Raw genomic sequence first — 13749 nt, 5'->3', positions numbered from 1 at the left:
AACAGAAAGTTCCCTTGCCGGTCTAGGAATGGTAGAACGACGGGTTCGATGAAGGTTTGGATGTACCGTGCACTATTCAGTGTCCCCTCGACGATCACCAGAGATGTACGGTCAGTGTAGGAGATCGCTCCCCACACCATGATGCCGGGTGTTGGCCCTGTGTGCCTCGGTCGTATGCAGTCCTGATTGTGGCGCTCACCTGCACGGCGCCAAACACGCATACGACCATCATTGGCACCAAGGCAGAAGCGACTCTCATCGCTGAAGACGACACGTCTCCATTCGTCCCTCCATTCACGCCTGTCGCGACACCACTGGAGGCGGGCTGCACGATGTTGGGGCGTGAGCGGAAGACGGCCTAACGGTGTGCGGGACCGTAGCCCAGCTTCATGGAGACGGTTGCGAATGGTCCTCGCCGATACCCCAGGAGCAACAGTGTCCCTAATTTGCTGGGAAGTGGCGGTGCGGTCCCCTATGGCACTGCGTAGGATCCTACGGTCTTGGCGTGCATCCGTGCGTCGCTGCGGTCCGGTCCCAGGTCGACGGGCACGTGCACCTTCCGCCGACCACTGGCGACAACATCGATGTACTGTGGAGACCTCATGCCCCACGTGTTGAGCAATTCGGCGGTACGTCCACCCGGCCTCCCGCATGCCCACTATACGCCCTCGCTCAAAGTCCGTCAACTGCACATACGGTTCACGTCCACGCTGTCGCGGCATGCTACCAGTGTTAAAGACTGCGATGGAGCTCCGTATGCCACGGCAAACTGGCTGACACTGACGGCGGCGGTGCACAAATGCTGCGCAGCTAGCGCCATTCGACGGCCAACACCGCGGTTCTTGGTGTGTCCGCTGTGCCGTGCGTGTGATCACAGCTTGTACAGCCCTCTCGCAGTGTCCGGAGCAAGTATGGTGGGTCTGACACACCGGTGTCAATGTGTTCTTTTTTCCATTTCCAGGAGTGTACAAAACAATAATGTACATGACAAAAGGTAGTGAGGACTGGATTACAAATGCTAGTGTACACACTCACAATACAAGAAAGAAGAATGAAGTACAGAGCATACCCCACCGACTGGCAATGCTAGAAAAAGGACCCCAGTACTTTGGTATCAGACTACTAAGAAGTCTGCCCAAAACCCTGCAAGATAGTGTACTTCACAATGACTTTCCAAAGAAACTTAAAGACTGTCTCATTGAAAAATAGTTTTACAGTATTGCAGAATACTTATTCCATTAAATTTGTATATATTGTTACTTATTATCAGTAATGTAAAAATGTAAGCTAAAGGTGTAGAAAAATAAGTGATAAGGAATTTAACACTTTGGCATGTCCTATATTACATGTACATTTACTGTACACAATGTAATCTTACAGGATCAAATAAAATAAAATTCAATTCAATAAGAAACCTGTCACACCTTCTACATCTACATTTACATTTGCATCCATACTCTGAAAATCACTGTGAAGTGTATGACAGAGGGTACTTGGAATGGTACTATATGTTAGAATTTCCTCCCACTGCAAATATGTGTGGAGTGTGAGACGAATGTCTGCTTCAATATCTCTGAACATTTTGTAATTGGCCTAATTTTGTCTTCAGGGTCACTACAGGAGTGATGTGCTCTTGCCAAAAGAATATCTGTAGATTCTTCTGTTAGTACTGGTTCTTGAAATTTGGGAGTAGATGTTTGTGGGATAATTTGCATCCATCTTGAAGAACCAACCAACTCTACTTCTGCAACATTTCCTTGCTGACATCCAATTAATCAAACAAACTTACGACCATTCATGCCACGCTTCATTGTATATACTCAGTACTTCTGTTAGTCCTCTTTGTTATGGGTTCCACATGTTTGAACAACGTTCTAAGATGGGGCGCACAAAAGATTTGTAAGCAGTCTTCTTGTAGAATGAGTGCAAATGAAATGAAGTCTGCTATGTTTCTTACATATGTCTGAGCCTCTGTGATCATTCCATTTCATATAATTACAGGCTGTTATGCCAAGCTGTATAAGTTGATTAACTGCAAGTTTGACTCATTGATATTGCAATCATAGGATAATACATTTTTTAATTTAGGTGAGAGCATAATTTTACATTCCTGAACATTCATGCCACTCAGAAATCTTATGAATATATAACTAAATATTCATTCAGCTTTTGTCAGAAATTACTTCATTATACATAACCACATCATCTGTGAAAAGTCTTTGTGTTACTATTAATATTGTCTGCAAGGTCATTAATACACTACATAAACAATAAGGACCCCAATGCACTTACCTGGGACACACCTTATGTTACTGCTACACTACTGGCCATTAAAATTGCCACACCAAGAAGAAATGCAGATGATAAACGGGTATTCATTGAACAAATATATTATAATAGAGCTGACGTGTGATTACATTTTCACGCAATTTGGGAGCATATATCCTGAGAAATCAGTACCCAGAACAACCATCTCTGCCCATAATAACGGCCTTGATATGCCTGGGCATTGAGTCAAACAGAGCTTGAATGGTGCGTACAGGTACAGCTGCCCATACAGCTTCAACATGATACCACAGTTCATCAAGAGTAGTGACTGGCATATTATGACAAGCCAGTTGCTCGGCCACTATTGACCAGACGTTTTCTGTTGGTGATAGATCTGGAGAATGTGCTGGCCAGAACAGCAGTTGAACATTTTCTGTGTCCAGAAAGCCCCATACAGGACCTGCAACGTGCAGTCATGCATTATCCTGCTGAAATGTAGGGTTTCGCAGGGATCAAATGAAGGGTAGAGCCACGGGTCGTAACACATTTGAAATATAACGTCCACTGTTCAAAGTGACATCAATGCGAAAAAGAGGTGACTGAGATGTGTAACTAATGGCACCCCATACCATCATGCCAGATGATACGCCAGTATGGTGATAATGAGTACATGCTTCCAATGTGTGTTCACCACGATGTCGCCAAACACAGATGCAACCATCGTGATGCTGTAAACAGAACATAGATTCATCCAAAGAAATGGCGTTTTGCCATTTGTGCACCCAGGTTCATTGTTGAGTACACCATCACAGGTGCTCCTGTCTGTGATGCAGTGTCAAGGGTAACTGCAGCCATGGTCTCCGAGCTGCTAGTCCATGCTGCTGCAAATGTTGTCAAACTGTTCGTGCAGATCGTTGTTGTCTTGCAAATGTCCCCATCTGTTGATTCAGGGATCGAGACGTGGCTGCACGATCCATTACAGCCATGCAGATAAGATGCCTGTCATCTCAACTGCTAGTGATACGAGGCCTTTGGGATCCAGCATGGTGTTCCGTATAACCCTCCTAAATCCACCAATTCTATATTCTGCTGACTGTCATTGGATCTTGACCAACACGAGCAGCAATGTCACAATACGATAAACCACAATCATGATAGGCTACAATCCGACCTTTATCAAAGTCGAAAACATGATGGTAAGCATTTCTCGTCCTTACACGAGGCATCACAACAACGTTTCACCAGGCACTGCTTATCAACTGCTGTTTGTGTATGAGAAATAGGTTGGAAACTTTCCTCACGTCAGCAAATTGCAGGTGTCGCCACCAGTACCAACCTTGTGTGAATGCTCTGAAAAGCTAATCATTTGTATATCACAGCATCTTATTCCTGTTTGTCTTCTTCATAGTGTAGCAATTTTAATGGCCAGTAGTGTATATCTACTGATGACTCTCCATGAGCTATCTGGTGGATGTAGGTGGAGGTGCAGGCGATGTAGGCAGCTGATCTATTGTTAAAGTTCTTTAACTCTAAACAAAAATAAACATGGAGCAGAGTGTTTGCAGCAGGCAGGCGACAGGCAGCAGGCAATGACCCTCAGACCTGAGTACAATGGTGCAAATGTGCCAAAGCAAGTGTTTTCTATGGAGGCGAATGATAGCATAGAGTTTTTCTACGTTTATATTGCGTTAGACAGCTGGTGCTTTGTCAGGATGGTGGGGCAACGTTGCAATGGTCAGGGCTAGGCAGGTCTACCCAACACAGTATTACCCAGGGTGATGAACATGGTGCTGCAACTTGGAGAGCAATGGTGGGCGGTGGCAGTTGCCCATAACATGGAACTGGTTGGATCTCACTTCATGCCTTGGATTATGGCAAAAACTGGCACAGACTAAGTGTCATAGCATGGCCCAGCCATCCTGATTATGACTTCATCAGTAAATCTTGTACCAGCAACTCTCGCACCGCTGGTTAGAAATGTAGCCCTGCCATGCGAGTGACCTAATTGGCTGGTCCAGGGCTTAAATACAGCTATCTGTAGCTTACCACATGGAAGACATGCCTCTACCACATTCCTCAATTTTGCTAAATCATTTGGCTAGCACGGAAGCTTCCCAATAGTTGGTCAGTGACCCATATGAGGGTGTAGCTTTGCGGAAGGGAACAGTGCAGTAGCATCTGCTTCTGTTGGGGTTGTTGTGACATCGGGTCATTGAATGTGACTGGAGGCAGCAGCTGTGCACTAATTATGGCTCTGGGCACTGTATGTGGTCTGTGCCATTACAGTATCAAGTGTATGTATGGTACTGAGTCAAATTCCTTTCAGAAGTCAAGAAACATTGCATATATCTGATTGTCTTGATCTGTGGCTTCCAGGATGTCATGAGGGAAAGGCAGAAGTTGGATTTCATGTGACTGATATTTTCAAAAACCATACTGTTTTACATGCAGGAGGTTACTCTGCTTGAGATACCTCATTACATTTGAGCTCAGTATGTGTTCTAAGATTCTACAACAAATGGATGTCAAGTATATTGGATATTAGTTTCGTGGCTCACTCCAGTTGCCCTTCTTATAGATGGGTGCTTTTTTCCAGTCTCTGAGCACACCTTTTTGTCCATAGATCTTTGTTATCTTGTGCTTAAAGGAGGGATTAGTTTAGCCACAAATTCAATATAGAGTCTGATTAGTATTTTGTCTGGCTCTCAGACTCTGTTCAGTTTTGATGATTTCAGCTGTTTCTAAATAACACTGACACTAATATTTATTTCACTCATCTTTTCAGTAGTATGAAAATCAAATTGGGGCGTTACTGATAGATTTTCTTTTGTAAAGGAACATTTGATAACAGAGCTCAGCATTTCTGGTTTTATTTTTCTGACGTCAATTTCAGTACACATCTCATCCTTTAGTCTATAATTTTAAATGCTATAGGATCTGCAGCTGCCATTCTCTTTATTTCATGTATGATTGTACATTTTTGGTCTTAGGCCACTTTCAAGTATCTAAAACTGACACATTAGTGACACTTGTGATTTTGCCATAGGAACAAGTCATATCTGTTAATGTACTTGGTACATTGTAACTTATATTATGTCATTATAACTTTTATTATGCCATGTATGTCTTTGCTGTAATGACTGTGTGTAGTTTCTGGTAAAATAAATTAGAAAGGTTTTTTGCTGTTTTAGGAGCATCTTACTTTGAGCAGTTGTTGCAAAGCTCTTACATGTAAGGTTCATGTTTTAACTTACTTAACAATAAGAACATTATAATTATTTTACAGAAATTTGTTAATTAACCTACAAATATAATTACATGTAGTTGGAAAGAAAGGAATATGTAGGTTAATTAACAAATTTTTGTAAAATGTGATCTTCCTAGTGCTATGTACATTAAAAGATGGCCCTTATATCTAAGAGCTTTGCAACAACTGGTCAAAAGTAACATGCTCCTACAACATCAATAAACCTCTCTAATTTATTTACATTCAGTCATAGTAGTAAGCACATACATGGCATAATATATTGCTAAAGAAGCATCCATAAAGTAAGTTATCATGTGCTAGCACGTCTACAGATATGACTTGTTCCTATGTCAAAATCACAAGTGACACTAATTATCCAATGTATAATGCTTCCATTTTAGATATCTAAAAATGGCCTAAGACCAAAATTGTACAATTTTGCATGAAATAAAGAGAATGGCAACTGAAGGCATCATGAAGTCATTCAAAAAATCACCCATGAGTGTCTGGACACTAACTTTGCTGCCACTAACAGCTCTTACAGATGGCCAGAATTTCTTTGGTATTGTGTAACATCTTCCCAATGGTTTGCAAAATATGGGTGTAGATGTAGCAGATGTAGAAAAGTATAGGCAATGTTTCCAGAATTTAGGATGTAGACAATTTACCCTGTAAATTCTTTGGCTCACACTTCAATGAAAACTGTTAATGGGAAACTTGTGTCAATTTTGTGTGCGCAAAAATAAGTAGTGCATTACACTTGCATAGGCAACTGACCAAAATTGTATGAAATAAAACACCAAGATTTATATACTATGGCATGATTTTCCCATTTATAAATTACTGAACAGAGCTGAGGGGCTGTATTGCTGATGTGCAATTCAACAGAATATTGGTGGTACAGAAGAGAGCTAATAGTTGATGCCTAGTTTGGGGTACAGGGAGACATGTTGTGATGCTCTTATCCAAAACAAATATCTCACTGCACACCGCATGCATGCGCTCTCTCTCTCTCTCTCTCTCTCTCTCTCTCTCTCTCTCTCTCTCTCACACACACACACACACACACACACACACACACACACAATCACAGTCCATACATCAGTGGCTTGAGGTTACACAAGGATTTCCCAGAATACACAAGAAGCCCTACTGGGTACTTATTTAAAACAAAATTAAAAACATTTCTTATCATTAAGTGTCTGTATTCAGGGAAAGGATTCTGAGCTCCTTAAAGCCCCATAGCCATACTATGAAACCAAATTCTAGACCTACTTTTCAGCAGACATTACAAGCTATTATAGGATAAAAGAAGTGAAAGAAGATACAAAATTGCTGTAGAGTATGAAATAACTTTTACTGAAAATAGAAACTGTAAGTCAGAAACAGATATAAACCTTTGTAAGTAATCATTCAAAAAATTACTTTATTATATAGTCTGTAATTTATCAAAGTTGATGTAATATAAATTATTTATTAGCCATTGTATATAAATATAATGTTATGTATTATTAAATACGTCATTGCAAATCTCATCATTTGATGACTACACGTAAAAAAAAAAAAAAAGAAAAATACAATTGCCAGGGTCTATAGGTATGCACAGCAAAAGTACACTAGAGATTCTTGGAAAAGAAGAAACTATGAGAAGGAGGATAGGGAACACAGAAACTTTGTAGAATACTAAACAATAAGTTGTGTTGAGAGAGAGAGAGAGGAGCTCATTGCACAAAATTGAATCCTTTTTTATTTGTTACAGGAAAGACTGGAGGAATATAGACGTTTAGCTACAGTAGGCCACAGCTTTGGTATTGAATCCAGTATACTGTCTGCAGAAGAAACAAAAAAGATTTTTCCTCTGATAAATGAGAAGGTAGTACATGGAAGTCTATACTCTCCTGGTGATGGGACTGTTGACCCGTCTATGCTTTGTACAGCCCTTACACGAACTGCTGTACAAGCAGGTGCTAAGGTAACGTTTTCTTTGGCTACTTTATAGTTACATAAGATATGCACAATGAGAGCAGATTTTAATACTTTTCTTCTATGATTCAACAGCTTATAGAAAATTGTCCTGTAACTAAAATATTGAGAGGGAAAAATAACTTTGGATCTAAAAAAGTTTCTGGAGTCATCACACCATATGGGACAATCAGAACTGACTGCGTGGTGAATTGCAGTGGTAAGTTTGTCATCTAGTGCTATTCAGTTTCAGTTTCCATTTCAAATAATTATACACTTACATTATTTCTCTGCCAAGTGTCTGCAGCTAGTGGAACACTGCAACTGCATACTGTGTTATCACTGTTTGTCTGTTATGATTTTCAAGAAGGGAACTGACACTATAATAATGAAAAAAATGTTGAAGCTTTAAAATTGATCAACTAAGTTTTCAGTTCATTTCTTAGACTCTTGAGTGATTCAAGAAAGACACTTATATCAAAATTGTGGCATAAAGTAGTCATTTGTGGAAATGACGTTTCAGAGGTCTCATAATATTTGCAATGCTTTTAAAAGTGTGAAGTGTAATTGCCCACTTATGTCAACCAGGTAATGAGAATAAGCTCTGCAGTGAGCTAACAATTTTGTCAACATCTTTCAGGACCTATAAAGATCAAGCTACATGGCTGAATATCACAGATATCACAGATGGAGTTGTATGGTGTAAAACAGCACATGATCTGACAATATGTGTGCAATAAATGTTAAATATGAATATGTTCAACATCTCCTCCTAAGCCTCTGGATTGATTTCGACCAAACTTGGTACACATATTACTTACTATCTGGAAAGAAATACTGTAGTGGTGAAAAAACATCAACTTTCCATTGGGTTGGGGGTGGGTGTAATAATCTAGTGATGTATAGAGAAGGGGCAGAGAAGAAAGTGGACAGAGAAAGGATGAATGAGGAGATGGACAGACAGATATTGCAGGAGGCAAAGTGAGAAAGGAGGTAGAGGAAATGGAGAGAGAGTGAAAAGGGGGGGGGGGGGGTAGGAGGAGATAGATGAGAGAGGGGGTAGGAGGGGATGGACCAAGACATGGGGAATGGATAAAGAAAGGGTGAGGATGAAATAGATAGAGAGAGGGGAAGGGGGAGATGGAAGAGAGTGGACAAGGGGGAGAAGGACTAATAAAAGAATGGAGTAAATAAATATCTAGGCAGTGCTAGGTTTCTCAGATAGTTTTATATAATTTGAAATCACACTTTTATATAACTATTTTATGTTACACAGCAAATAGCCTTGCCACAGTGATAACACTGATTCCTGTCAGATCGCTGAAGTGCTGCCAGACTCTGCAAGCACTTGGATGGATGACTGTCTTGGTCTGCCAAGCACTGTTGCCATGTGGGGTCACTCGGACCTTGTGAGGCCAATTGAGGAGCTACTTGATTGAAAAGTAGTGGCTCTGGTCATAAATACTGACAATGGCTAGGAGAGCAATGTGCTGACCACATGCCCATCCATATCTGCATCCAGTGATGTCTATCAGCTGAGAGCGACATGGTGGTCAGTTGGTAACATTGGGCCTTCGGAGGCCTGTTTGGAAAAAGAATTTTCACTACAAATTGGAGCTGCAGTAGGCAATACATGAACAGGAAATTCCAGATAATGCACCACAGTTAACCTTTGTGGTAACACATATGGCCCTATTAATCTATCGTCAAGTGTGCGAACTCATGTGTTGACTGAGAATCGTTGTTGATGCCCTCTTTCCTGAATTGCTTGGGGATTTATGTCTGCCAATACAGGCTGATTATGGAAATTCACAACACCATCTCATGTGAACCTTGCCTCATTAGTAAATAAAATCCTGTATGTGAACAGTGGATCTGCAGCACACTTTTGCTACAGCTGTTGACAGAACTGCCATCTGCCATGATCATCTTGCCACCTAAGGGCCTGAGCACACTGTAGGTGATAGGGGAACAGCAATTTTGTCATGAAGTACCTTCCCAGATAAAAGTGTGAGACATACCTTCTGCTGGTGCTAATCATCCCACACTGGTCCCAGGGGTTTCTTACACTGAACGTAACACATGCTCCTCCATGCCAGGCATTTGGACTGTGTGGGGCATTCCACTGTCAGTCTTATGAGGTGCAAGGGTACCTGTGGCTTTAAGATGCTGGAAAAGTCTGCTGAACAGTTTATCAGAGGACACTCTGCATTGTGGATATTTTTCAGCATGGAGAGCACGGGCTCACAGACTATGTCCATTTGCTAAACCATAGCAGAATATCACACCTGTGATTTCATTTGTGAAGTAGTAGGCTTCCATTCTTAACAACTGGTGGAAGAGAGAAAATGTAAATGTACCACACAATTTGTATGTACAAACAGCACAATAACAGTAAACACATAAGCGAATCTGTATTTGGAAGAAAATAAAACACCATGATATGTACTCAGGGTTGACAGCGCTGTACAGTAAGGCACACAGATATGACAAATACTGATGTAGGCTACAACATGACTCACACTACACAACTGCCGGCAGACTACCTAATGGTAGGTAGAGTACTATGAGCAAGACATCATAATACTGTGCCAACACATTTGATGGAGCACCAATGCAATGGCTGTGCTGATATCCTCAACCGAGCATAACACAGCCTTCCCATAAACACTTGTTTATCTTGGCAAGTATGCATTTCTGGACTCACATTCATTGGAATTATTTTTCTGTGTTTCAATGAGTACTACCACCTCTCCAATTATTGAACACTATTTTTTGAACATCTCATATAAGATGATCTTCACTGCCATCGAGTATGTTAATTGTGATGCAATTCTTGACAGATTTAACAATAATGTCTTCTCTCACTCTAGACCAAGACTATTTTATGCACTGACACCCTTATTTGATTGTATGTCATTTTAAGTCTCCCTTTGGCATGAATTCATCTTGAGTTTCATCCATCATCCATTTGTTCCATTTCTTTCTCATTTACACTTTAAACTGTTTATTTATCAAGACATCAAGAGTTGGCAACGGTGAAGTAAGCCATCCTGGAATAACAGCAAGCTCTGTATTTCCCTGTCTCAATTTTTCTTTCACAGAATTTGCAAATGACTACTAAACTGATCTAGCACAAGAAGAGAACTCATCTTTAACAAAGTACCTTACCTTCTCTCCCACATTCTGTTAATCCATAATTTCATACTATCCTTGTCTATGAGATCCCTGTCATGTACGTAACAACAACACCTGATGGCATTTCAGAAGATTTTGGCATTGTTTTGCACTTGAAAGTGATCATTGGATTAAGTTAAGTACTGTGTGCATAACATGAAAGAACAACAGTGTAGTGCTTTTTTTCATGTCCACTTGTTTTTATAGTTGCAGTTTCAGCACCTTTCATGACAACTGTTCTGTTACTCAGCACATCTTATCTGAGAGGAGTTTCATCTGTATTCGCTATTTGGCTTAGTTCCGCTCTGGTTATCTTTTGCTTTTGAATAATAAAGCTATGGAAGGATAATAGTTTCTCTTCATACTCTTGTGGTATTTTCTGAGATATTTTAGTTTTGGTTTACATACTATGTCCGTGATGGTTCATTATCGTGTAGCACCAACCAACTCAAACCTTAAAGTCTGTTGAGTTCCAATGTAGTGCCAGCTTACAAGTGTGCATTTGAATCATTTTTGTATTAATTACACTGCCGTTTTGATGGTGTCCTTGAATCAATTTCAGTATGTCATCCTCTAGTTTTGACCATTCTGCATTCAGTCCTCTATTTGCACATTTAGTCTTCCTCATTTTTTCAATTCTTCTTTACTAGCTTCCCAACCACAAATGCTTTTTCTGTTGGTGGAGGGCTGAAGTGCCATTCAGCTGCTCTGTTTCCATGTTCTTCTGCATATGCTATTACTTTCAATTTATAGCCTGCATCACATGAATACATTTTATTTTTTCTACTATGAAACTAGGAACTACCAAAAGTATTGTACTGTTAGCAATAACACAAATCACTTTCAATTCATATTCACTGGCATCATAGACTGCAATGATGCGCCATAGGCTGGACAGTGTTCTGGTTTTGTGATGGCAGGGCCAAAAGGAGAGAATGTTAGCAAGCCTGTGAATCCCCGCAACTCATGTTCATTGCATTGGTGCACCACTGCTGCCAGCTGAATCTAGTTTACCAGACTGAGATAGGTTTCATGTGGCATCAGATTTATGGCCATTTTTAAGACTGGTTGAAATTTTAAATCAAATGTTGGACATTTTTATATTAATTTTGAGTATGAGATGCACCTGAATTTTGGAAGCAATTTTTTGAAGAAAAAAGTGCATCTTATAGTCCATGAACTATGGCACCTTGAATATGGAATTGAAGTATGGCAGTGTGCTATAGCCAAGCAAATAAATAGAGTATTGAATATTTGAAAGAATTATTAGGATTTTGTGCAACCTCATATATAATGCATCATGTAAAGGGATGTTCAAGATTAAGAAATTATTTACAATCCGATCAGTATATATTTCTGAAACTTCACTACCAATTTTAAGATATAGACAATAAAAAAAGATTAAACAGCTATGTAGATATCTACAACTCTAGGAGAGATTGTGATTGTCATCTGGCAAGTCATAACATAAAATATGCAGACCCTGTCACATGGGGATTAAATTGTTTAACAAACTTCAAAGTACTTTATATAAAAAGTGAAAGGCTATCACTTACTAATAAGTGCATTTTCAATATTAAAGAACATCTCTCAGAGGGATAAATTATCTTTGTTTCAACAATATAATTTATAAGTAATTGAGGCAGATTGTATTTTATAAATAGATGCCAAAAAGCTGTGACTCAAATTCTAACATGCATCTGCATAAAAAATAATCTTGTATTTGTCTATGAATAACAAATAAATAACTGCTCATTTTTAGTCACTTTGTGATTTAGTATGTGTATTTTTCAAACAGGTGTTTGGTCACGAGAAATTGCATCTCTTGTTAATCTACCAATTCCACTGCTGCCAATGAAACATGCTTATGTAGTGTCAGAGGGAATAGATGGTGTGAAGGGACTACCAAATGTTCGAGATCATGATGGTTCTATATACTTTCGCATACAAGGAAGTTCTCTCTGTATGGGTGGTTATGAATCAAACCCTGTCATGTTGGACAAGGTAATAGAATAAAATATATTGTGAAAGAACATTATTTAACTTAAATTTAAACATGTTACATGCAACTGGATAAGGTCTGTGACTATGTTATTGATTTTATGAATGATATGCTTTTCTGTTTTAGTGACATTTTGACATCAATATTTGGTATGACATAAGACATATGACTATCACCATATTATAATTATTATTTTGCCTGAATACATTTGCCATAAGTTCAGTTTTGTTGTTGTTGTTGTTATTGTTCGATGTGTTGGTGAAGTTATATGGTATTGTCCAACAAAGTCAAATGGGGACCTCACCAGAGCAACATCACCTTTACATTTTCATCTGAGAAAGAAGTAAGGTGTCTGCACTCCAGCATTTTTACAAGAGATACACTGTCACATTCCTCCTGTCTATACAACAATGCCCTACATAATGTTGACCTGACTATTTCCAGAAGTGCAGAAATCAATTATTAGTAATTGATCAATTTGTTGTCAATGAGTCCAGTCACAGACAACACTGATGACCCTTCACTCAGATCCAATCAAACTGATATTCTCAGTTTCTCTCTTCTAGTAGTGATCATACATTGTTTTAATGTGACATTCAGCTTGTCTCCAGTCATCTAATGTCACAGCAGCCATAAGTTTTCTTTCTTTTTATTTTTTAGTTCAGAGTGCTGCTTGACACATTATAGCTATGTATATTATTCCTTATAAGTATCCAGATCCGATCTATGGGATTTAAGTATGCAGTGTGTGGTGCCACTTGGATGGGAACAATTCCAGTTTCCTGGAGGAATTTGTTATTGGACAGGAGAAGAGTTGTTCTCTTCAACCAATACCAAAAGTTTCGATTTCCTTAGATATACAATGTTAACTATGGTAGACTTGTAGTGAGCCACTTGGTGGCAACTGTTTTCTTGTACAAGTATCATAGACATAATAAAGTGTTTTGTCTGTTATTATCTGTGTGTCCATGTAGTCAGAACACATTGGTGGTGAGTAGGGTCTTTTTTCATGTGTTTTGTTGTGTGGTTGCTTTTCACATCTTGTTGGACATGAAGTGTCTGCTTCAAATGTTGGTGCAACAAGAGTTGGAAC

The 13749-nt window shown here is 39.5% G+C and overlaps 1 protein-coding gene across 1 annotated transcript in view; it reads left to right on the top strand.

Moving 5' to 3' along the window:
• LOC126299609 (sarcosine dehydrogenase, mitochondrial) overlaps positions 1–13749 on the top strand; it is a 274922-nt gene that overhangs the window by 99984 nt on the left and 161189 nt on the right. Inside the window, exons 5-7 of the mRNA XM_049991642.1 lie at positions 7275–7487; positions 7574–7697; positions 12453–12658. Coding sequence (XP_049847599.1) covers positions 7275–7487; positions 7574–7697; positions 12453–12658 — 543 coding nt within the window. The remainder of the gene's footprint in view (positions 1–7274; positions 7488–7573; positions 7698–12452; positions 12659–13749) is intronic.

The sequence above is a fragment of the Schistocerca gregaria genome, chromosome X, assembly GCF_023897955.1.
Source record: "Schistocerca gregaria isolate iqSchGreg1 chromosome X, iqSchGreg1.2, whole genome shotgun sequence".
Lineage (NCBI taxonomy): Eukaryota > Metazoa > Arthropoda > Insecta > Orthoptera > Acrididae > Schistocerca > Schistocerca gregaria.
Note: the sequence above shows the minus strand (reverse complement) of the source record. Positions and strands in the feature narration are given on the sequence as shown.